Genomic DNA, 26,264 nt, shown 5'->3' with positions numbered 1-26,264 from the left:
ATTTAAGACTCCTCCTCTCTTTCCAGTTAGGAGCTTGAAAAGGGTGAGGGGTGCACTCATTTTTTTTAAACTCGAGAAATTATCGAGCAAATTTCGCATAGAAGGGATTGAGGTGCGAGAATCGTTTTCTTGATGATTTAACAGGGGGGCTCTCATTATTTATTTTTAATGACTTGGGAAGTGATCAAGCAAATGGAACCAAATTTGGCTCAGGAAAGGAATTTTATACAAGGAAAACATTCATTGTGGCAGAATTAAGTAACTTATGAATAAATAAATACAGAGTCTTAATTTAAGATACAAAATAATGATTGAAAAACAAATTTTAGGATAGGTGTTTAAAAAAGAAAAGAATATTCAAGAAAATGGGAATGAGTCTCTTTTGTAAAATTTTCATCAGTTTCAGAAGGTTTAGCTTAGCCAGTAATTGGAAATAATGGGTGCCGCGAAGAACAATTGCTGTTTTACCTTACGTCTCATTATTTTGTTTTCAGGGGGGTTTTCAAAATTTAGAATTTAATTCAGGAAAATAATTTTCCGTATAAACTCACTACCATTCGTTTGATATCAGAACTTAAACAGAAAACTTCAATTCAGAATGAGTATAACATCAGAATTTTCTAGAAGAAATTTTAATAATAAACCAAAATCGGTTTAAAATGAAATCTTTGGATGATGTCTGAGAATAAGATCCGAACTGTCGTTGATAAATCTATTTAGAAATACTTGATAATACATATAAAAATTCTACACAAAAGATTAATAGTAGTTGAAGGTTTCGAATATACGAAGATTTTTTTTATCTTATTTTCCTTTTTCTAATATTCAATTCTTCCAAAGTATGTATTTAAATTTAAAATTGATATCTTAGCTGTTTAGACAAGTTCAATTATTCAATTAAAAGCGGTTCATTTCCAAGTTCTTATGTCTCACCTGGGTGAGATATCATGCTAGGTTCTTAAGTCGACTATCAGATTGACAACCTAATCCAGTAATATGCTAGGGTCGTTCTTGGCTCTACTTTAGATTCTCACCTTCTTTGGTAAAAAAATGTCACCGTATGAAATAAGCAAACATGCATACGTACCCTCATATTTGTCTCGTCGAGATAGGCAGGCACCTTTCATCCAATTTGCATGCGCTCAACCAGATAAGATAATCACTAGTGGCTGCTGCCGTTTGAAATCGCCTCCTGGCCACAACTTCCGCAGCTTTTTCTTCTACTGTGCAGCTGTTGTTTCTGTTTTTAATTTTTCACTTTTTGTTGATTATTTCTTGATTGGCTTGTGTAAATATTTCCTTCACTTGGAAGTAACGGGGCTGATAAAATCAGTCGGAACTTGAATATTGTGTAACACACATCAGGAAAAGGAATAAATTCGGATATCACGTTTTCATAACATTGAATCATGTTTGATTAAAAATTATTTTATTTTAATATTCTTTATCGAATTGTAAACAAGTTGTACTTCCACGTGGTAAATATCTTGAAACGCTTTAAATGATGTATATTATGTAATGTTTTAAGATCCAAACTGATATCAACGATGGTTAGAATGCAATGACTGAAAAAATCAATTACATGGTTTATCAAGTTTGATTGATTTGTTATTTGTGTAAATGTGCGCATTTAACTGCAAGATAAAAATAATGTTCCTATGGAAATTTCGATTAGTGACTAATGAAGTTTTATGAGTAACAACTAACCCTACGATAAGAAAGCACTGTTTTGCGATATTTGCATCTGCCACTTAACACCCTAGATTTGAAACGATGTACTAATCGATACCCTAGTAGTAGATGTACGGCTAAAGATCGATCAGTCAGTATAATCGATCAGTCTGCAGAGTAACTCACACGTTTTTTGTTGACTGACCCACGTGTTTATTTCATCGATCTTGTTTTTCTTTGTTTACTATTTCTCTTCTATGTCTCTCTTTCTCTTCTCTTCACCAATTGTAGGAAGATAATAGCTTGGATATTGTGGGGCAATACAAGCCTGAAATTTTCTGCTAAAAACACATCGCCAAAAACAAATAAACAAACAAACAAAACAAAAACGTAACTAGTGTAGTGAAAAAAAAAGTAAAGTAAACCGATAACGAAATTTCGATCACGACCGAAGCGCATCAAATATAAATAGAACAAACAGGCAAGTTTACATACTTGGTTGGTACATGCATATATGGTATAAATATAGCTAGCTAGCTGGCTGCTCATCGAAGAGTGAGTCGACGAATCGACGACACAATTTCACATACGATAGCCCAGAACTTCGTCCAGATCATCAAACCATCCATCCATCCATTTGTCCATCAGTGGTGTGTTTAGTAGAGAATTTAGTCGCATTTCACATTCTCACCGAGTTGATTCCGTTGTTGTTTTGCTGTTGGTGATAACTCTACACGTTCAGGTAATTCTATTTTTTTAATAACATTATTTTCCTATTTTGTTTTTTAGGGGTTTTCTACTTTTAGTCAGTACTACTAGAAAGTGTGTGCAGTAGAATGATTCTGCTTAGAATTGGGCATCACGAAGAGTTAGAAGAAAGAACTAAATTTCCAATTATATCAATATTAACTGTGTGTTTATAACTATTTCACCTAAATTTCACGCTTTCTATTTCGGATGATCGTCATCCTTGCTTCTAAGCTTAATGAAATCAGCACTGGGGTTACTCGAAAAGGGAAGCTTCTAGGGAACGTTTTAAAGTTCATGAGGAAAAAGCTATTTTTTTTCCTAAAATCAAAGTTCACTTAAATAAGTACCGTAAACTGGGGTTACTTTGATGAACATGATTATTTTCCTACTAAGAGCACCTGTATCCGTGGTCCAAACAGCCGGTTTAGACCCAAATTCCGACCCGAGCCACCGCACTGGTGATCCATTATACCAGTTTCAACTCAACTTTTTTCAGAGCTGGTATAAGGATTGATCCAAAACTGATGAGATTCGGATCCAATTTGACGCAGTTCTAAACCGTTTGACAGTTAATGGAACACGAGTGCATTTGCCAGTTTTTTCATTGAATCGGATCTAATTTCTTTGGTTCAATTCTTGTATAAATTAGACCCAAGAATAGACCACGAATACAGATGCTCTAATGATCAATTACGAAGTCTGAATACGGGATCGATAGTTTTAATCTAAAGAAATAAATTCAGTTGATTATATTCGCTTTTTCGATCAAGAATGTGAATTTAAACGCCCATAAATTAGTTTCAAATAAGCAAAATTTCGTTCGTTTTTGGAAATTTTTGCTGTTCGAAAAATCTAATCTTTCGGGGTTCCTCTTGTTGATTTTGTTCGTTGATGTTTTTAAAAAATTCGCTAGTTTTACGTTTCAGTCTACTTTTATTCGACCATCCTCAGAAAAAAAAAACAATTTTTCTGCCTGCTAGGGTCATCTCTCTGCTCTGCCAGTTAGAGCAGAGAGACGGCCCTAGCAGGCGGAAAAAATGTTTTTTTTTAGGATGGTCGAATAAAAGTAGACTGAAACGTATAACAAGCGATGTTTTGAAAAACATCACCGAAAAAAATCAACAAAAGAAACCTCGAAAGATTACACCCAGCGGTTATCTAAATGGTCGTGAAAAATCTAATCTCAAAATCTTGAAATATCTATTTTTTCAAAGGCTCGCAAACAAACGCATCTGCTGATGAATTCAAACTTGTTTTATGCGATAGTTTTTTTTTCTTTATATGTACATACATGTATTAGGGTGGTTGAGGAAAATTATGATCGAATTTTAAAAACCGACCGTATAGATTTTGTAGGTTGGTCCAAAAAAAAAACTGACCTGTGCAAATTTTCAGCTCAATCGGTCTTGACCTAGGGGTGCCTCAAAGCGCTTGAAGTTTCGGTTTTTTTATCTCCAAAATCACCAAAGAGGGGACCAAAAGAAAAAGAAAAAATCGAAATTTGAATTTTAGTGCCAAATGACATAAAAATACATAAAACGTCGAAATCTGGTGATATCTCGAAAAAAATGTCAAAAATTGACTTAGAAAATTAAAAATTCACCAAAGGGGGGAAAGAAAATTTGGAAAATCGAATTGTAAATACTTAGAAATGCATGAAACGTCGAGATCCACTATTAGCTCCAAAAAAAAATTGGCCAAAAATCGACTTTTGAGACTTATGCCGGTTTTCTGAAAAACGGCAAAATTCCAGAATGTCGATTTTTAACACAAATTTTCCATTGGTGGTTCTTTTCAATTTAAAAGTCGATTTTTGACAAAAAAAGTATTTTTCGAGATAATTTATTTTTTGGTCATTAATATTCAATTTTTACCGATCTCCTTTGAACCCCCTCTTAGGTAATTTTTTAGGGTCGAAAAACCGAAATTTTGAGCACTTTGAGGCACCCAAGGTAACAATCTACAAAATGTACATGATCTGTTTTCAAAATTCTACATGACCCATTTGGCTGCCACCCTAATGTATATGTACAAAGATTTAGTGTTTAGTTACGGACGAATGACTGCGATGGTTAAAATCCTCTCAAAATAAAGAAAATTAGAATTAGAATTAGGATTAGATATTTTAAAGTACTCCAAGAAAAATATGGGATACGTTTAACCCTTTCCCTCCCACAAGACTTTTCACATTTAAAAAATAGAAGTATTGATTTACATCTAAAGATAATTTTAGTCTGAAACTGAAACTGAAACGATCCTATAATGTAAAATATTTTTTGGGTATCCCTCAAAAGTCAAATTATTGAAATTTTTTTAATTTCTTTTTGACTTGTACTATGCCGCCATGACACTTGGCGCCAGACAAAACTGAATTTTACGTTTAAAAAAAAGCACAACTTTCAATATTTTTTCAACCAGTGCACAGTGGTCCAGAAATGAAACTTAACGGGAAACAATTATAAGCGTCTTCCCCTTAAGTTTGATGCATTTGATGTCTGTATGTTTGTATCTGTGGAGTTTTGAGTCCGTCGAATTCAAGGGAGGGAGGGCTCCCGTACAAAATAATCGTAAGATTCGATAAAAAGCGGTAAAATTCAATCTATGGACAAATGAATCTTATCAAATGTTGCGAAAATGCCTACATTTACATGTTTAGATAATTTTAAGTACACAAAAGCCCCTTCCGACAAAGAAAAGGGGGGTGAGTGCGACGGACTCAGAACTCCACAGATTCCATTCTCTACTAAAAAAACTACTACATGCCGAATTTCACATTAATCGGTCCAGTAGTTTCTGTGTTCTTGAAGAACAAATGTACAAATTCTATCTATTTTCTTATAGATTTGGACGGTATTTAGTAAATTCCATTAAACGCATTAACCAAAAACATATCTCCAGTTTTTTTTTTATAAAGATTTTAACAAGAACTTTCAAATACAATCAACGATAAAATTTTTGACTTGCTCCATTTGGAGTTATTGAAGCTCCAAAAAAGTCATCAGCCTCATAACTTTAAAACAAAAACCAATTTTGATAAAATATCACCATAAAAAGATATCGAGAAAAAACTGATTTTTACAGGACCACCCAAACTTCGTGAAAACAAGTTGTCATAAAACTTTCAGTTCAAGAGATAGATATTTGGTGTCTTCGACAAAGTTTCATGAATTATTATGTTCTACCAAGGCCGTGCGAACGGTGGGGGGCTTGTCATCAGAAGAATTGTTCTTCTCGCATGAGACTGAGACAAAAAAAAATGATCGACTCACCTGAGGTTTCACCCTTCTAATGGCTCGGAATCGACCGGGTTCGCGTTCAGCATACTATACGATTGTCCAATATTCTCGTCCAGGCCCCAGCTACGGGAATCATAGTTTTACAAAATAATTTCAAAAGAAAATGAGTGTTTGGCATTTAAAATTCGTTGATTTTTAATTCATGCTTTATTTTTTTAAAACTTACCCTAACTACTTATATGCTATTTTAAAACTTACTAATAATAAAAAAAGAACCTAAAAACTAATTGTGTGTGTGTGTGTACGTATGAGTGTATCTTAAATTCTAGTGTATCCCGCGACGTCCGCCATCTTCTTTCGCATGCACATGCAGTTCAAGCCAAAATCCTTTGTACATGGATAGGCTTCTGGAACCATTGTACTTAGTTTGCCATCTTGGAAGTCTGTTCAAGCCCCGGGATTAAATAGGTCTGCAGAGGACCAAAAGTTGGAATGAGTTTTTATATTTCTCAATTTTTGTTTTAATATCGTCTTACCGATCTCTATACCACACAATGGAACTTAGTTCCGCATCTTTGGATCCATAAGCAAAAAGTGAATATAAAGGCTTATAGGTACTTTATCAAGCCACCAAGTAACTTGCTGATATTCACTTTGCGAAAATCTGTACAAAATGAGGACTTTAGAAATTTGCGTTTAACCCTTTGGTTCACAGGAGATTTACCTTAATGATCGTAAACCAATTTTCACCACTCGCGCGAGAATTAATATCAGCCTTGAAGCTGCGCTACCGGTCAGGCACATGTGAATATTTGATCGTTCAAGATAAACTCCCGATCCACTATCACTTTTGTCTGGTACAAATAAAGAAATTAGGCACAGCCTGCTGGACGATTAACCGGCAACTGATAACGATGGATGTTCTCGAATGCGCTTTAACACCTAAGCAGACGAGTTCAATCTGAGTTTTAAACGACGCTGATGATAACGCCTCATTGCCAGATCACCGTCGACGCTGATTCCTCATCACTCTTCACTACAAGTGGTAATGAGTGATAGAGTACATTTTAGTACTAAACGTACCAACTGATAGCGTTGATGCTGATCCTCTGCTGACATGCGGTTTTTTTCTGTTAGTAGTGGACTCATCACTCTATTCAATTTGATGTGAGATCTTTAGTTAAGTATTTAATTTTCTTGATGGCTATGAGATTGTTTGGCTTGGCTGTGTAATGTACCTAGTGAGTGTTGGGATTGTTTATTGTGTTGTGTTAAGTGTATACAGACAAGTTTACTTCTTAGAACTTTGGTGCCCTTCACTGGCTGGAGGAATAGTTCAAAATCTACAACCTCAGTTTATCTCTGCCTGTGGAAGGGTTACAGGCTTTAGGGGTTTAACCCCTCCCCCCCCCCCCCCCTCCCCCATGGAGATTTTTTCAATTCATAGTTTCAGTACAAAAAATGAATTTACCGGGAAACAGTTGATCCCAAAAGGTGTTTGAAAATAATTGTTAACAAACATGTCAGAAAATTGGCTCGCCTCCGGTGGAATTTAGTCTTAAATCACTCTCTAGACCTAAGACATTTCGTTTTACGACTGTATATGACGTTCACTAATCTAATCAATTGTAGATTTCAATTTGCAATTCAGTTATCCTTTTGTATTGAAACTTAAATCTTGACACACAAAAACCTTAACTCGTGTTTGGAACGTATTTTTAATAAGAAGTGTAACGAAAATTTGAAACCAACCATTTGAATTTTAAAATTCATTTAAAGAATACAAATTCTAAGTATCACAAGTTGGTAATCATGTGACAGGTGTTGAACACTCACGATAGTCAACAGATTCAGTAAAATAAAAACAAAAACCTAGTATCGATGACTTAATAACACATCACTTTGATTCTTAAAAAAGGGTAAAAGCCATCTCAAATTTTATGCTGGTATGAAATATTTCTCAAGAAACCAATTTCAGTCTCAATTGTATTTCCTGTTTCTCATTTTTCTGAATCCATAACTCCATATTCAAAATAGTTTTTATGAATTACTCAAGGCCTCAAATTTTACATTTTTCCCAGGTGCAAAGAATTTAAAAGCTTTTTTTGATAAATTTGGGTCCCTTGAATCCAAATATGCAATTAGGTTTTTGTCAAACAGCTTTGGTTTTTGGAATCACTTTTAAAAATAATTAAAAATCATTTAAGAAATTTCTTTTTTAACAAAACTTCAAAACATAAAAAAAGAAAGTCTTCAAATCAATTATCAAGTTTTCCCAAGATCGCAAGTAATTTTCGTTTCGGCGGAAAAAAGTTTTAGCAGTCTCCTACTTGTTCACTTTACTTCATTTGTACTATTTAATAAATAAATAAATAGTATTTATTAAATATTTTACCAATTTTATCTTAAAACCTGGCAAAATCCGGGAATTTTATTTCAAAATTGTCGTCCAAAATCCGGAAAAGATCCGAGCAAATTTTGTCAAAACCTACTTATAAAAAAAAGATAAAAACCTTTTTAATTTTTTTTTATCTTAATTAATCAGCAGATTTTGATTCGTATTTAAGGTTTTCAGAAAACCTTTCATAAGTATATTTATGTATCTTGCTCAATTTTTTTCATAATTTTCTCATAAATTTAATTATTTTAATGGCAAACCTTTTTTAATTTATCTAAAATAATTTTAATATATTACCTACTCATTGTTTTTCAATTCTGAATTTTTGTGTTCTGAAGAATATAAAAACGTAGTTTAACCTTTTGAAACTTTTTTAGCCTGATAACTGGAAGAATTTCAATATAAAAAATGATTTTATTTCTGATTTTGTCACTAGAACACTTGAAATAATATAGATATTTTTCTTTGTATCAAACTATATTTAATCATCAAGTAGGTAAATGTTTTGATTAAATAAGTTTAAATAAGTTCAAAATGGATTTTCTTCCTTGATCATGATTTTGCTATTCAAATCGTGAATAAATATTTCTTAAAGTTCAAAATAATACAAGGAAATTTTTAAATCAAGCCTTGAATTGAAAATGAAAAAAAAACGAAATGTTGATTAAGACGAATTATTATCGTTTTGCTGAATAATTTCAAATCATGATTAATCCTGGTCTGAAATTTATCTGTGAATTCGGATTTAGATTCTTTTTAAATCTGGGTGATTTTTTATTAAATTGTATTTCTAGGATTCTTTTGTCCGAAGCATTAAATTCTGGTTTCAAATCAAAACTTTAAATCGCATTCGTTTTCTGTGTGTTCGGAAAAATTGAAGTTAAATTTGAAAACTTGACTTCTTAGTATTTATTTTAAAGCAAATGTCTAGCTCAAGATAAGGAACATCATTTTAAATACATTATTAATGACTTGCCTGAAAAAGGAATAATTCTTAACCTTGAAAATCTAGATTCTGAATTTTGAATTTTGAAAACCCTCCTCATGAGCGGGTCCTTCGCACGGGCCTGTGTTCTACAATGTTGTTGAATAATGTAGGCCTCTATCTTATCACAGTTAGGGAATAATTTTTAGATCTCAAAAATCTTATGAACCACCATAAAATTTTTCCTGTCAAAATGACCGCCTTTAGTTGTTGTATAAGTTTGTGTAAGACATCAAATGCATAATACTTAAGGGGAAGACGCTAGTAATTGTTTCCCGTTAAATTTCATTTCTGAACCTCTATGGTTATTTTAGGAAATGAAAAAAAATATTTAAAGTTATATTTTTTTTCAAAAGTAAAATTCAGTTCTGCATGGCGTCAAATATCATGGTAAAGTACAAGTTAAAAAAAAATTTCAAATTTCAATAGTTTGACTTTTGAGGGATGGGTATACCCAAGAAATATTTTACATAATAGGATCGTTTCAGTTTGTGATCAATGATTTCATGAAATTCCATGTATTTTGCCATCATGAAGCGAAAAAACTTTCGACGGAATGATGTTTATGAGTATTGAAAAAAAGACTTAACAAGAAGAAAAGTGCGTTTTATTCCCAGTGTATCACCACAGTAATCCACTTTACTTATTCGAATATTTATATGTTTTAATTGAAATATAAGTAAACAATCATTTGAATCTAATTCAAACAAGCACTAAGGTGTGCATATTTCAAGGATATGATGGTTAACATCTTAAAAATGCTAAAACCACCAGCCCACAGAAAGATTACTATATATGCTGTGACCGAGATTCGATCTCATGACCTCTGGCTTAGAAGACTTGAAAGCTATCCTTTAGGCCACGGTCGGCGGCGGTCAGTTTTAAGTACATATGTTTATTCGAGGATAATTAGGAAAACTTGTGAAAGTATTGAACATCAAATAACGAATTCAATTTAACTTTATAAATAAAAACTTGCGTTTATCTGCCAAACAAATACTAGTAAATCGAACTTCTCCAAATATTGAGCCAAGATTCGTCATTAATACCAGCACACTCGGTGAGAAAATGGTGTTGATTCAAAGCGTTAAGTTCAAGTTCGAGCTGTGCAAAGTTATGGGTCACCTGTACTACCATGGAAAGGAAACGGTTAAAACCATACTGATGAAAGTGACCCGGATACATGAAATTTGGTTTTGTGATAACCATTTAATTGTAGCCACTAATATCGTTTAAATTATCAGCAATCATAATCAGAAATTATATGGAGATCAGAGTTCCCCCAATTTACGGTAACGAAACAAATTAAATTTGAAAAAATTGATTCAAGATATTGAAAATATTACAATACATATTCCACATATGATCTGAGCTAAATTATTTTTACTGCTTTGAAAAGTAGTTGGTTTTAATTCAAGTTATTTTTACTCTGAATTTCTGAAAAATGTAAAGAAATAAATCGTTAACTACACAATAGAAATTTTGAATTCATATTTGATTAATCCTGGCCCTAAGTTAAGAGATTTTTTTTTATTTCCGAGTTGGAAATTTAGATGTAACACAAACAAAACTTGAGTTCTGATTTCGAAATTGCTTTACTGTGTTTTAATCCTGTATATTTTCTGAGTTCGATATTTCATTCTGAATTTTAACGTCAGAATCAGGAATGTAATATTTTGAAACATTAACTCTCGTTTAACACCTCATTTCATGATTTTCTACTGATCTCGAAAATCATTCTTAACTGTTGGAAATGTTATATAAAAGAAAAAAAATTTGGAAAGGATGGATAAAATTCCATTTAATTCTGTTATTAAGAAATCCATATAATGACATTGATTATTCGTTACACACTGAAACTTCATCCGGCATTCGATAGGCATGTTTTTGCTTAATTATATTGTTCAAATTTTTATCCTGCATTCTTAAACGGAATTCTGAATCTGAAGATAAGATCAGGATGAAATTCAATTCAAAATAATACACGACTAAGAAAAAACCCTTTTCCCGTTCAAATCGTAGCTTTGATCATCATATATATTAGTTATTTTGAAAACATCGGAAATTATTTTAAGATAGTTGATCGAAACTCCGACTCAAAGTTCAGCTTTCGGAATCCATATTCTTTGCAGTTTCCAGGGTTTTCATTCTTTTAGTGGGTTAATTTTCGTCTCAAGTTTTTTTTTTGTAAAAACGACAATCAAGTCAAGAAAAACTGAATATATGTTCGAAAGTTGTCACATAAAAACTACAAATTCGTCTATTAATATTAAAAAAATACACAGGCATATACATATTTCATACAACAACATTTTTCAGTGTCTCGAAAAAAGAAACCAAAGCAAAAACAAGCACAAACCAAGAACCAGACCACTATAAGTACACCAAGTCACACATAAAATTATAACTTACACAAAAAATTAAACACATTTTACAATACATAGTACGAAACAGAAACCGACAACGCCGTATCACACCGGACAAAAAAAACGACATCTTTATCGGTAAGAATCTCTTAGATTCGGCAGACGTCAACTTAATTTTGTAATAAATTTTAGTCCCTGATGAAGATCATATAAAGATCGAAACTTAAACATAAAAAAATAAAGTCGTTTTTACTTTAGTAAAAACTTGAGACTGAAAGCAGAAAATCAGCCCACTAAAAGTAAACTGAACAGTAGTGAACAGTCGTCCCAAAAAGAGAATTTGTATTCAGAATTCAAAAGTTCAGATTCAGAATTCAGATTCAAGAATTCAGAGTTCGAAATCAGAATTAAGATTTTTTTTCCAGACTTCAACTTCAGATTTCGGATTTTAGAATTGGGTTCAGAGTTCAGAGTCATATTTAAAAACGAACACAAACACATACCGGATCTCAATGAAACTTGATGTTTCCTCGAAGAGATTCCTTTTTTTCTTAACTCTAAGCGTACAACTTTCCAGGATATGATGGCTAGCATCTTCCAAATGCTAAAACCACCAACCCGCAGAAGGTGTACTGTGTATGCCGTGACCGAGATTCGATCTCATCATGAGATTACGATTTTAAATTCAGACTTCAGATTTAAGATTTTATTTAAGTTTGAGATTTTAGATTCAGACTTCAGAACTCACATTTAGAATTCAGATTTAGAGTTTAAATCCAGAATTTAGATTTAAGATTTCAACTGCAGATTTCAGATTCAGAATTCAGATTTTAGATTTCAACTTCAGATTTCAGATTCCGAATTAAGATTCATCGTTTCGACTCAGACTCAGAATGCAAATTCTTAACTCAGTATTTGAAATTAAAAATCAAAATTCAGTTTTAAAATTTAGATTCGGAAAAGCTCATGTATACACTTTCCAATTAAATGTAAATTTATATCTATATATAACTGATTTTGAGCTTTTATAAAAAAATATCGCAATCAATGTTTTTCATCCAAACATGCTAACGCTAGATTGTGGAGCTAAATTTTTTCAATTTTATATTCTGGTTTTTATCTCTATTTTCTGTATATGGCTTGGTGCTTCGCAGAAATGTTCGTTATTCTAAATTTAAATTTACAAATTAAGCATAGTTTTGTTTATCAAAATTTTTCTAATATATTTAGTTTAAATTATTTAAATGTACTGCTTCCATTTATGTACCATAACAACGAAATATTCAACTTTTATTTTTGTGCTTTTGTTAAGTCCGTTTCAAAAATCTGATATTATTGTCCAATTCGCACTTGTCACTGTTTTGTTTAAAGCACTAATATTTCTGTTTTAAAATTATCGCCTGTGAGATTTTAGTTTAGCTCAATTGATGATTTTTTCTCATTACTAATACATTTCCGTGTATTCACTTCAGATGGCCAACTCTGTCGGCTTTGTTGGAGTGCCCAAACGCGAACCGTGCCGGAAGTGTGGCAATCCGGTGTTCTTTGCCGAACGTATCACCTTCGAGCAGAAATTGTACCATCGGTCCTGCCTGAAGTGTGCCCGTTGCGGTGCCCAACTAACATTGGGAAGCTTCTACGAAACGGAAACCGATGGCGAATACTGCTGCGAGACCTGCCCGGATGAGGAAATCCGGCTTAGCGAACGGCGGCGTTCCTCTCTGGCAACGCCGTCCGAAGGTGGGGACGTCGCTGTCACGTCACCGGTTAAATCTGTTGGCGCTGAGCCGGGCAGAAACATCAGAAGCAGTAAGCTACTTGATAGGATATCGTTCTTTGAATCGGCGCCGCTTAGCGATGAGGAAAAAACATCAGTGAGGCGTGCAAAGATGAACAGTTTCCTGAAGGATTCGCTTGAACCAGAACAGGGTAAACCAGACAGTACCGCAACGAGCAAACAGCTAGACGACTCTTCTGAGAGTGAATCAGAATCAGAGGAGGATGATGAAGTTCCACCTGATCCACCGACATCAGAACCACCAAAATCTGAAAAACCACCGATTGACTTCCATCCAAAAGAAGTGCAGGAAGAGGCAGTAGTTTCTTCTGGACCTCAAGTCGAAATTTCGATTACAGAAAATCTAAATATGAATGAAGATATGAAGGATGAGGAAAAATTTAATGTTTCCAATTCCGATGACATTTTTATCCCCGTAGATGTAAAAGAAGAAATCAAAAAAGTTCCAGATAATTTAGAAACACTGCAGATTGACGCTGAGTTAGTAGAAAAACCGACAGAAGCAAGTGAACAACCTTCTATAGATACATCGACTGTTGAGGAAAGCATCACACACGATGACATGAAAGAGCAAAAAGACATACAGGAACTTCTGGACAATTACGAAGAAATGACTGATAAAGAAAATCAACCTGCGTCCGATGTGATAAATTCGCTAGAAAAGTTAGAATTAGAAGTCAATGACAATCGAATGGAATTGAATGAAACGGAAGTTACCGTTGAAGACAAGGAAGACGAATCTGACGAAAAGTCTGAGGAAGTGCCTGAACTTATTGTTCCGATCGAGAAGCCAGAAGAAGAAACGCTGAAAGAAGATGTGCCTTTAGCGATTGACAAATCCGAGCATGTGGAAGATGTTTCATTACAGTCATCCAACATTGAGGAGCAGGAAACCACAAAAACAGAAAAAGACAGTTTGGTATCAAACAAAGAAGAATATCCTTCAGATCTGAATCCCTTTGGAGACGACTCTGACAGTGAGAAACCGGTTAGTAAACCAGTTCCTTCGACACGTAAAATCAGCACAAATCCGTTCGGCAGTGACGATGAGGACGAATCTCAGCCCAAAGCGAACAAACCTCCTCGGCCGCCTCCTCCGAAGATTAAAACTAATGTTCCGGCAAATCCATTCGACGACGATGGTGAAGGAGAGCCGGATATTGTACCGGTTATTACCAAACCGTCTCCACGAAGGACACCAGTGCCGACGCCTAGGAAGCAGCACAATCACAACGATTCGATAAGTTCGGTGGAGACTTCTTTGCTTTCGAGTCAGTTCGGAGGATCCAGCATTTCCCTAGCCTCATCTATGGAAAGTGGACCTTCATCCGTGACCGCAAGTCGTCGTAAGAAATCTAAAGCACCCGAAGTACCATCGAGTTCGACAAAGTTGTCTACCGAAAACTTATCTTCAAATCCAAGTACTACTTCTCGCAAAAAACGACCTGCTCCCGCGCCTCCAACGCTATCTTCAACTCCGTTGCAGCAAAATATGAAGTCGCAATCTCCCAATGCATCACAACAACGTCTGATCACATTAGATGCTAGCCTGTTGAATAGTGACCAAGAAATATCGGCGCCACTAAGCAAAGCTCCAAGCAACGATTCCGTAGTCTATAGGCGAACAATCATACCACTCAAAGTGGATGACGATAGCTCGCTGGAATCCACCAACACAACGGCCATCACAAGTGAGCGCCAGTGGGAGAAGATGAAGGACAACAAGGAAGCTCAAAATCGCAATCGACAGTCCCAAACTTCTCCTAACAGCTCGCAGCCAGATTCCTACAACAGCTTCATCTCCAACAAATCCCAGCAGGGTAAGTGGAAGCGGCGCAAGGGTCCAGCACCGGCTCTGCCGATGCCACTGCCCGAACGTAAGGCAATCAAAATGTTGCCGCTGAAGGAAATTCGCCAGGAGCTGGATATCATCGAAACCCAGCAGCAAGGGCTGGAGAAGCAGGGTGTCATTCTGGAGCAGATGATTCGGGAACGGTGTGAGGGAGGCGCTGATTCGGAAAGCATGGACATTACCGGTATCCAGACGAATTCGAAAGAGGTCGAGGACCTGATCATGCAACTGTTTGAGCTGGTGAATGAGAAGAATGAGCTTTTCCGACGGCAAGCGGAGCTGATGTATTTGTAAGTATCCTTAAATCGATCATTACCATTGAAACTTACGTGAGGGATGAATAATCCTAAACAATGAAAATATCGAAAAAAAATTGAACTTAAGTTGTAATAAATTGAATTCTCATTGCAAAAATATAAAGAATGGAATTTCTGACTTATTATTTGAGTTCATTTTGTCTAAACGAGTACCTACATCAATAAAAATAGAGTTCACTCTGTTTAGTTCGCATTGAGAAGGCTTATAAATACAATAGAACCCGTTTTTTAAATTCATTGTTTGTTTACTTAGGAACCCTGTTTACTGAATCAATCGATCTAACCCCAAGATCGACCATTCTCCATTTCTTGCAAACTTTAGAAGATTCTAAAGGGTGTCCACGATGAAATTTCCACACACAAAAAGATTCGCAAAATTCGAGTTTTCATCCGATTGCTATCAATTTTTCAGGGATTGAAAAATAACTATTAAACTTCATTTTACCATTTTACTCGTATTTTATTTTTAGTCCTTACGCAAATGCCCGCACCTTGGCCTTAACCCCGGTCATAAGATTCTGCACAACCTGTGAATCAACCGTTTTTTGCATGTTTCTTCAGTTCCTCGATTGTCTCCACTACCTTAGATCGTTTAAGAAGGTGCTGCTTCAAAATCGCCCTGTACTTCTCGGTGGGGTGAAGTGAAGTGTTGAGCATTTTCGGCACGAAACTGACCATATTGTCCTCATACCACTTCAGCACGTCCTTGGAGTAGTGGCATCAGCCCAAATTCGAGAAGATTGTGCTCTCCGCTTCCCGCACGGGCAGATAGCTTGCCAAACCAGGAATTTATTCGCATATTTGGATATCTTCTGAGTGTGGGCATGCTCCGGAACGCTGAGCTTATCCTTTGCCGTGAAAAAACAGGTTGCCGGGGATCTGTTTGAAGTCGGCCTTCACATATGTTTCGTCGTCCATGATGCAGCATTCAACTTTCGTCAGCATATTGAGGTACAACCTCCTGTTCTGATTCTCGTCACAACTAGGTGCCTTTTGTTCCTTGAAGGTTCGAAGCCCAGCCTTAGTTTTAGCCTTCTCGATAAAACTTCGGCTCAGGTGCAGCTTTTTGGCCACATCCCGAACGGAGACGTTCGGGTTTCGGTTGAAGGCCCCAAATATGGTTGTGGTTGTGATTTTTGGTGTTGTACTGAATACTTTTTCCTTCACTTCTGGGCTTCCGATCGGTGATCAATCGTTCTTCGAACCGCTTAATCACTCGCGAAACCGTGGAATTCGATTCCCAACGTTTTATCGATGGAACGATGCGAGAGATCCTTGTGTTCTCGTGATGAATGCGCAAAATTTCATCACGCACGGCTGTTCTTTCGAGTCCATTTCCGCGAATTTTGATCACAGGACTTTGAAACTTGCAGGATGTAAACAATGCACTATGAACTAAATCCACCTAAATTTTCATTAAATTCTACCCAACGGTTGAAAAGTTAGAGCAACTTCATAGTGTGGCAATTTCATCGTGGACACCCTTTATATACATAAATTCGTGCTTTTATTTTCATGAAAACTTTCATCCAGCCTATATAGAACTTATAGATTGGATAGAAGTTTTCATGAAATGAACGAAAGTTTCCATATATAAAATTCACTAATGTGTATTTGAAATAAACTCAATATATGTAAATCATGAACAGACGAAAAGAGGAATTTCAATTGTCAATGTATATTAAATTGAGTCTCATTGTTTCGGAACTAGGAAGTTTTAAAGTATAAAGTTTATTCCCCGGTTTTAGGGGCCAAAAATGTCAAGGACGGTAAGAGGAGTCAGTTCAAATGTAAGAATTTTTAATAACAAAGCATAGTATCCTGTAGGTTTCAGATAAAATGTTGGCAAGCATAGCGGGATTTTGTGCCACAAACTATTTAAAAATATTACAAAAAAAAAACAAGTCTTTAAAAAGGATTCCCTCGTGTAATTGTTTGAACAGACGTCGTCAGCACCGGCTAGAGCAGGAGCAAGCCGACCTGGAGTACGAAATTCGTCTGCTGATGGCCCAACCAGAGCGCAACAAAACCGATTCCGACAAGGAGAAGGAAGAGGCCCTCATAGCCCGACTCGTTGAGGTTTGTAAATCTAAGTCATGTGCTAATAAAACAATGTTGAAAACTAATTCTATTTTTCAGATTGTACAAATGCGGAATGAAGTTGTTGACTGTCTGGAAATGGACCGATTACGAGAGGCTGAAGAAGATATGGTTAGTTTTAAAGTTTTTTTTTCAGTACTTTAAACTGACATTTAACTTGGAAACACATGAAAAATTAATACAATGTACATCTATTGCAGAGCATCAAACAGAGTATCGAAGAGCGTGCCGCTTCGCAGCTGAAATCCAGCAAGAAGGACGCGGATACAGAAAAGCCCGTCGGCGGCGATCCAGCAACGAAGCTGTCCAAAAAGGAGAAAAAGAAACTGAAGGAAGCGAAAAAGCTGGTTAAATCGAAGAAAATCGATTCGGAGAAGGTTTGTATAGCTTTTTAACGAATGTATTGTATTATAACTTTAAATTGATTGCTCTTCTAACTTTAGGACGCAGACGAAACGGAGAGTACCACTAAGGAAAAGAAGAAAAAGAAAAAGTTCTTCGCCGACTTTTTACACCACAACAAGCAGAGTTTATCGAGACCACTCGGGCTGTTTTAGGCTGTAGTAACAGAGTCCATCCAACCTGGAGATATTGTTGTTGTTGGAGCTTAAAAAGATTTATAGATACTGTTATAAAGTCAATTGTGTATGCACCAAGAATTGCAACTTTTAGGGTCCGTGACGTCCTACTCGTAGAAGAACTTATTCGGAACTTGGCTACAATTCAACACGCAACGAAGCGAATCCTCAAAACCACATCATCACAACAAAAAAGGGATTATAGTTATAAACTATCGTCCTGAAAAAGTAGTTTCTTTAGCCAAAAGCTTTGTTCATGTATTTGCTTCAGAAAAGCGATGCTACCCATAGTTTATCAAGTAAAAAAGCGAACTGCTTCTAGAACCTCACATTCCAGTTGATGTTGAATCGTTGAAAAGTTTACAGAACAGGCAAAGTAGTAGTTAATTAGTCCTATAGCTATTGCATCATACGTTTTTCGTCATTGTGTACTCATGTATCAATGGTTTGAAGCTTTCATTTTGTGTTTTGTATTTCGTCTCACCATTTCGTAATATTTCAACAAAACGCATTTATTTAGGTAAAATAAAATCTATAGATGTGTTGAAGCAAAAACACGTATTGTCCTAGTTTTGTCTTTAAGGCTGTATGATTTGTCTTATTTTTCTTAAATGTTTACAATGTACGACGGTAGCAGACTGTTTTCTGTTCGTTTTGTGAATAGGAGAATCAATAAAATAAACTCATGAGAGCTTAGTTTGCTGCCCATCACTTTGAAAGAAATTTCCTTACATGACCGTTTTATTCATGTTAAACATGATCAAAATGTTCGGTTATTCGCTTTTTTTTAATATGTCTTTATTTGTACCAATTCATCATAACATTTATACAACATTATTATATTAAATTTGGTGTTCAGCTCAATAATAAACTGTTCAGAGCCCTATAGTTAACTAGATAATAACAAATTATTTACAAGACTTAAATTTGCACAATCAAGTATTTTAATGTCGAGCAACATCCTGTAGTGTCTAAAATATTCTAAACCTAAACTCAAAACTATCCTAAAATTAAACTAATTATAAAGAGAACGAATCTCTGCGATTGAAGAATGCATCGATTTGCCTCTGAAGTTAGAGATGATTTTGTTGGCCATCTCTTCGATCGATTCAATGCCCGCAATCCGATGAAGATCTTCGGTGCTGTGCCAAGGTGGAAGCCGTAAAATCATTTTCAGAACCATGTTCTGAATCCTCTGGATGGCTTTCTTCCTCGTCGCGCAGCAGCTAGACCAAATCGAAACTGCATACATTATCACTGGTCGGAACACCTGTTTGTAGATGAGCATCTTATTCCTCAGGCACAATCTGGATTTCCTGTTGATGAGAGAATAAAGAGATTTAGTGTATTTATAACATTTAGATTGAATATCTTCAATTTGATTTTCAAAAGTAAGATTCCGATCAAATGTGAGTCCCAAGTACTTCACGTGATCAGACCATTTTAATGAAACCCCATTGAAAGTTATGGAATGAATTTCATTAGGCTTTAAAAATTTAGCTGTTGGCTTATGGGGAAATAACATAAGTTGTGTTTTAGAAGCGTTAGGAGAAACTTTCCACATTTTCAAGTAATTGAGAAAATAATTCAAACTTTGTTGCAATCTACTGCGTACCTACCACCCGTAAATTTCGACCTTTGGCTGAAAGCAAAGTATCATCAGCAAATAATCTTCTACCTTTTCCTTCTGGTACATCAGCAAGATCAGAAGTAAAAATATTGTATAAAATTGGCCCAAGTATACTGCCCTGAGGGACACCAGCTCTAATGGGTGTCCTTTCAGAGCATGAATTTTGATAGCTTACTTGCAAAGTTCTGCTTGCCAAATAATTTTGAATCATTTTAGAAAGATGTATAGGAAAATCAAAACGAGCTAATTTAGCTACTAAACCTTTGTGCCATACACTGTCAAAAGATTTTTCAATATCTAGAAGAGCAACACCAGTTGAATAGTTTTCAGACTTGCTAGCATTAATCATATTAGTTACACTCAAAAGTTGATATGTAGTGACGAAAAACAAATTGTTCATCAGGGAAAATAGAATTCTAATTAATGTGAATCATCATTCTATTCAAAATAACACTCTCAAATAATTTAATTAAACAGTGCCAGTTGGACAGCGATTGCGTCGTTGCTCAACCAAATGAGGATCCTGGCATATCTGTATACGCTTATGGAAAGTTACTTCCACAATCGCCAACTGCAGTATATGACCGGTGAGGGTTTGCGAACACAAGAGGTTTCGGCGGGTGTTCCACAGGGGTCAATACTCGGCCAGGTTCTGTGGAACATGACATACGACGAGCTCCTACGAACGACTCTCCCATCGGGAGCAGAACTCTTAGGATATGCGGATGATGTAGTTCTGTGATGATACAGTACCGTTCATAATTGTATAGAAATTGGCAGCAAGCGCACTGTCACTTCGACTTTGAACTTCCATAACTTTTTACTCTGATGATATTTTATGATCAAATTTATTGCGTTGAATAGATCAACTATCACACTATTATAACACAAAATTTGAGCTTTCTGGAATTTGTGTGGTCTGAAAAAAAGTAATTCTACGAAAATCGGACTTTTTGGACTTTTCTCATTCAAACTGCAATATCTCTGAAACTACGCTACATTTTTTATTGAAATTTTGCATAGTGATTGTTGAAATATAAAGCTAGCATGTCTGAAGTTTTCGAAAAGTTCTAAAGATGAGATCAAAAGTTACGCGAGGTGCAATATTTCAGGCATGGATCTAGAAATGCGATTTCTAAAGAATTTTGGACGAATATTTCCATAGGAAAATCATATTCTCTGTTTAACAACCAGTAAATCTATTTCAACCGAAAAATCATAACAATATCGCGAGATTCTGATTTCAAAACACAAATGGATCATTTATTCCATTTTTTCTTTTCTTCATTGCTTTTGCCAGACATTTTTTGTCTGCTTGGTGGAAGAAACGATATTGTTCTCATGAATCGTCCAAAATTCTATAGAAATTGCATTTCAAGGTTCATGCCTGAAATATTGCACCTCGCGTAACTTTTGATCTCATCGATAGAACTTTTTGAAAAATTTAAGACATGCATGCTAGCTTTATATTTCAACAATCACTGTGCCAAATTTCAATAAAAAATGTAGCTTAGTTTCAGAGATATTGCAGTTTGAATGAGGAAAGTCCAAAAAGTCCGATTTTCGTAGAATTACTGTTTCTCAGGCCACACAAACTCCAGAAAGCTCAAATTTTGTGTTATTATAGTGTGATAGTTGATCTATCTAACGCAGAATATTTGATTAAAAAATGTCATCAGAGTAAAAAGTTATGGAAGTTCAAAGTCGAAGTGACAGTGCGCGCGCTTCCAATTTCTATACAATTATGAACGGTACTGTAGATGATAGACTCAGCTTTACGAGTCATGTTGAACTCCTCGGCAATCCGCAGTAGTAAAAGGAGACCATGAACGGTGTAGGATGACTTCATCGATGGGAAGCATCTGAGTGGTGTGCGTCCGATCCCTTAGTCGAAGCTACAAAGATAAGGCATCATCTTCTGCGTAGCGGAGGTCAGGGGTGCGCCACGAACTTGTGTAGAATACCCCAATGTCGGGGGGTATCCGAGTAGTGTCGCTTCCTAAGGGGGAAACTGCGGGGATAAGACTTTACCTTCCTCTTAGCGGACCTCGAAGGAAGAGGGTTAACCACTGTCGGGGGATACCCACGGGTAGAGAGGCTCTCGATTCGAGTCGGAGTAGGATGACTTCTTCGTCGGGAATCATCCGAGTTGTTGCGTTAAGTTCCGCGCGTGTGCCGTGACAGGCGCGAGTCTAGTGTGGTGTTAGTATTTGAGATTCTATGTGATGTTACAACAGGAAAAGGCAAAAGGCACTACGTGTGCCGCGTTTGAGATTGGGTAAAAGAATCATTTCATTCTTCTGCTTAAAGTAAGACTCATCAAAAACGTGCGCTGTTTCTGCTTACGCAGCAACCTAGTTAGCGAACGGATGTTTTTGCCAACTGGGTAGCGTGCATTTTTATTGAACAAACCTGCAAACAATGTTGCAGGGCTTGGCGACTTTACACTGCCACTTAAAATAATTATGCCAAGCTAGGATAATCTGCTCTTGATCTGGCACACGACAAGAAAGGTTACAAACCTCGAATCCTGGAGATAAGAGGTCGGGCTTCGAGTCGTTAGAGGAGAGGTCAGGCCTCGAACCTCCAGGCGGAGAGGTTTGTGTAATTAACCCAGAGTCGTTATGATAAGGGATCGGGTCTCGCGTCGTAAGAGGAGGGATCAGGCCCTTAATCAACAAGAGGAGGAGTAGTGGTAGTGGTCACCTCGAGTCATTACGAGGAGAGGTCAGATGTCAAGTCGTTAGAGGAGAGATCGGGCCTCGAATCGTGCAGAGGAGAGGTCAACCTCGAGTCGATGCGAGTAGGGGTCAGATCTCGAGTCGTTAGAGGAGAGATCAGGCCTCAAATCGCGAAGAGGAGAGGTTTGTGTGGGAATCTCGAGTCATTGCGAGAAGATGTCGATTCTCAAGTCGTTAGAGGAGAGTTCAGGCGTCGAATCGTAAGGATGAGAGGTTATGCTGAAAGTGCTCTCGTTAATAAGTATTGCCTTGAAGCGCACTAGCGCGAATAGACCTCCCACTATTGAAGCCTAGAGTACTAAACAGTTCGACTTGGGAACCAGGTCTGCGGCCCCAGGTGGACTTTATGGCGTAGGGGTATTTAGTATCATGAGTCGTCAAATTGCACCCATGGACCCAGAGTAGCATACTGGGAGGACTCGGTCGCTCGCCGTGCCTTGGAATGCAATCCGTAAAAAGGATTTACCACCTGGGTGATCAACTAAAAAAAAAGCCCGCCGACATAGTGGTCTGGGTTGGTAGTTCCACCTTCTCGTGGTCCAGGGCGGAAACGTGTCTGCAAATCCGGCGTATTGCAGACGTACGGCTAAGAGAACTATCACTAAACCCACTAGAGGCCGTCGACGGGTGTGCCAAACCCGCGCGGAAGAAGTGGTGCACCCGGGTACTTAGGAAACAGTACTCGGATGTGAGGGTGAGGGTCCGACACGCGTTCGGAAGGTCATGGCCCTGAAATGCAACGTGACCGGAGGGAGAGTGATCGCCAACTCGTTTTGCGTTTCGGTTGGTATAGACCCGACTCGCAAAATGAGTAGATGCGCGAAGTGGTGGCCAATGATGGGCCAATCACTAGAGCCGAGTTTTACATGTCAGTTTCAGTGAGGCACAATATGCCGGAGGTGTCAGGGTTCAACACGCGTTTCGGGAAGTATTGAGCCTGAACCGCGAGTGCGACCTGATGAGGGCGGTCTACAGCTCGATTTGTGCTCCGGGGAGTAAAGCACCCGACTTGAAAATTGAGTAGTCGCACTGAGTGGTGACTTAAGTCAACACTAGAGAGTTCGGAGGAGTCTGAGTCCTACACGTGGCTTCCTATGGGTTGCCTCCTGACTCACGTGTTCGAACAGAGAAAGTGTCGTCGACAACTCGCTTTGTGTTTCTGGACTTCCTGGACTAGATCCACAAAGTTAGTAGTTGCGCCAAATGGGGACCTCTTTTAACACGATGAGATGTCGGCTCCTAACTCGTCAGAGGAGGGGTTGTGCATCGAGTTGTGTTGAAATGAGGTATTTGCTGATACATGATTCGAAAACGAGTATTGCCTTGGGACGCTTTAGCGCGAAACGACCTCCCGCCATTAAATATGAAAGTGCGCTAAACAGTTCGAGGTGGGAACAAAGGTCAAGCGGCCCCAGGTGGATTCTATGGCGTAGGGGGTACAATGCTCCTAAGCATTGTATCATGATTCGTCCAATTGCACCCATGGACCCAGAGTAGCAAACTGGGGGGACGCGGTGGTTCGCCGTACCTTAGAATGCAATCCGTAAAAAGGATTTACCACTTGGGTCATCAACTAATAAAAAAAAAGCCAGCCGACGAGCTGCGTGCCGAGTGTGGCACAAACGTGGTTCGACTGGATATCTGGTTACCAGTGCTCAGTCGCAAGAGGGAGGGGTCGCCACGCGTATCGGGCAGTCGCGACCCCGATATAAGGGGCCACCATGTGTTCGAGCGAGTGTTGGTCGAACTCGCGCGTCGGGTGGTCTTATCCCCGATTCGCGGATATGATCGACTCACGACGGGCAGAGGGCCTTGTGCCTTAAACATGTGGCGCCCAGTGGATGGTCCTCAGACTGAGTCTCGAAGAGTCGATACGGAGAACAAGTTAGTGCATGAGTATCTCCAGAGACGAGGAGAGGCGAGTTGTTCTCGTCTCGAATTGTGTTAAGAGGGATGAGCGTGAGAGAGTCTCGAGTCACGAGGAGAGGCGTAGGATCTTGCGCCTTAAATTGTGACAATAGGCCGGATGTGGGCCTCGAGTCACGAGTAGCGGCGAACGGACTACCAACCCGTGAGTCGTGAATCGTGACAGCAGAGGGGATGATGATGGCTGGTGTAAAACGATCAAATCAGTATTGCCGTGGAGCGCTTTGCGCGAGTATGGTCTCCCATCATGGGTACAGCCTTCGTTGTAGGTCCGGATGGGAATGATGGCCAGTGGCCTCAGGTGGACTTTACGGTGTAGGGGTATAGAGTGTCATAAGTCACCAATTGCACCCATGAATCCAGAGTAGCAAACTGGGGGGACGCAGTGGCTCGTCCTGCCTTGGAGTGCAATCCGTAAAAAGGATTTACCACCTGGGTGATCAACTTATAAAAAAAGACGTATTAAACCCAAGCTCGCGTATCGAAATAAGCGAAATTTATTATTATTATTATTATTATTATTATTATTATTCTTTATTGTCGAGTAGCGTAAGGTTTCCCTTTTTAAAATTACTACATCCGATTTATTGTGCGTTTTAAAACTATTATCGATTAAAAAAGCTAAACAGCCCCTCTTGAAAGCTACTTCTGTTGGCGCCCTTTGTATCCCCGTTGGTAACAAGTTCCAATTGACCACTCCTCTAACAAATAGTGATCCTGCGTAGTTAGCCGTATTATGTGATGGTATAATCAGTTGGGAAAGTCTTCTGCTTTGTGACATCCGAAGTTTCTGGTAGAGCGTTTCCGGTGTTTTCCTGGCAATTAATCTCCAAATGAAGACACAGGTTCGATAGGCGTAAAAGTTGTGAAGCGGGCATCCAATTAGGTTCTTTTGCAGATGAGTGACGTGATCATACCTGGTGAGACTGTAAACATAGCGAACACAGGAGTTTAGTGCGACACGTAGCTTGTTATATGCTGGAGCATTAATGTTGCCGCAGAAGATGTCTCCAAAAATGAAATGTGGAAAAATGAGACTTTTGAACAGCATCAACTTAGTTTCGGTTGAAGCTGAGCGCGTTTTTTGGTTGAGAGTCCTTAATGCAGCATAAATTTTTCCACATTGTTGGGTGACCATATCGCTCCAGTCGAGGTTTCGTTGGAAAATTGTACCAAGATTAAGTGCCTTATCTTTGAATTCCAATCCGATTCCGTCCATTATCACATTTTCCACAGGTCCAACATCACTCTGGTTTCTGGTTAACAACAGCACGTTACTTTCGCTGTGGTTAACATTCAGTAAATTGGATGAAGCCCACATAGAGACACGGGTTAGATCGTCATTCATCATTCGTATGAGCTCATTGGCCGAGAAGTCGTGCCTCGCTAAGTATAATTGTACATCATCTGCGAATATTTGAATTGAACAATATTTTAAGACCTCGGGAAGGTCGTTAATGTAGCAGGAAAACAGCAAAGGTCCAAGCACGGATCCCTGGGGCACGCCTGAAGCAACAGATGAACTACTTCGCAAAAAATTATTTGCTCACGTCCACGAAGGTACGATGATAACAGTTGAACAGCGTTTGCGGAAAACTTGAAATTCATTGACAATTTTTGACAAAGCTTTGAATGACTTATCGTATCAAATGCCTTAGAAAAATCTAGCAATAATAAAACTGCGATACCTTTACTGTCCAGCACTGCACCAACATCATCACTCACTCGAAGGGTTGCAGTTTTCACACTATGCCCTGGTCTAAATCCAGCTTGAAACTCGGATAGTAGATTATTGTCGTTGATAAAAGTACGTATTTGGTTCTCGAGAAGCTTTTCAAATGCTTTTGATAGTGAGTATAGGATGCTTATTGGACGGAGATTGCTCAGAGCATCTAGATGTGGCTTTTTATTTAGTG

General features: G+C 37.6%; 1 protein-coding gene and 1 long non-coding RNA gene across 12 annotated transcripts in view; one reads left to right on the top strand and one right to left on the bottom strand.

Annotated features, from left to right (window-relative positions):
* Positions 1-18,747, top strand: part of LOC129756263 (MICAL-like protein 1) — a 105,777-nt gene extending 87,030 nt beyond the window's left edge. For 9 of the 11 annotated variants that reach the window (XM_055753078.1, XM_055753074.1, XM_055753073.1 and 6 more), the window contains 5 exons: positions 12,879-15,346; positions 17,317-17,452; positions 17,513-17,584; positions 17,674-17,850; positions 17,917-18,747. In XM_055753078.1, coding sequence (XP_055609053.1) covers positions 12,879-15,346; positions 17,317-17,452; positions 17,513-17,584; positions 17,674-17,850; positions 17,917-18,030 — 2,967 coding nt within the window. In that variant the 3' untranslated portion in view covers positions 18,031-18,747. Of the gene's footprint in view, positions 1-2,013; positions 2,414-12,878; positions 15,347-17,316; positions 17,453-17,512; positions 17,585-17,673; positions 17,851-17,916 lie in introns of those variants that run through there. The other 2 variants (XM_055753082.1, XM_055753083.1) reach the window with 2 other exon arrangements.
* On the bottom strand, positions 5,851-7,003 carry LOC129756265 (uncharacterized). The gene is made up of 3 exons (XR_008739429.1): positions 6,382-7,003; positions 6,194-6,321; positions 5,851-6,127 (listed from the first exon to the last, which is right to left on the bottom strand). It is a non-coding gene; the product is annotated as an uncharacterized LOC129756265 (long non-coding RNA).
* Positions 18,748-26,264: the final 7,517 nt, after the last annotated feature.

This window comes from Uranotaenia lowii, chromosome 3, assembly GCF_029784155.1.
Source record: "Uranotaenia lowii strain MFRU-FL chromosome 3, ASM2978415v1, whole genome shotgun sequence".
Taxonomy (NCBI): domain Eukaryota; kingdom Metazoa; phylum Arthropoda; class Insecta; order Diptera; family Culicidae; genus Uranotaenia; species Uranotaenia lowii.
The sequence above is the reverse complement of the archived record's forward strand: the minus strand, read 5'-3'. Positions and strand labels throughout refer to the sequence as shown.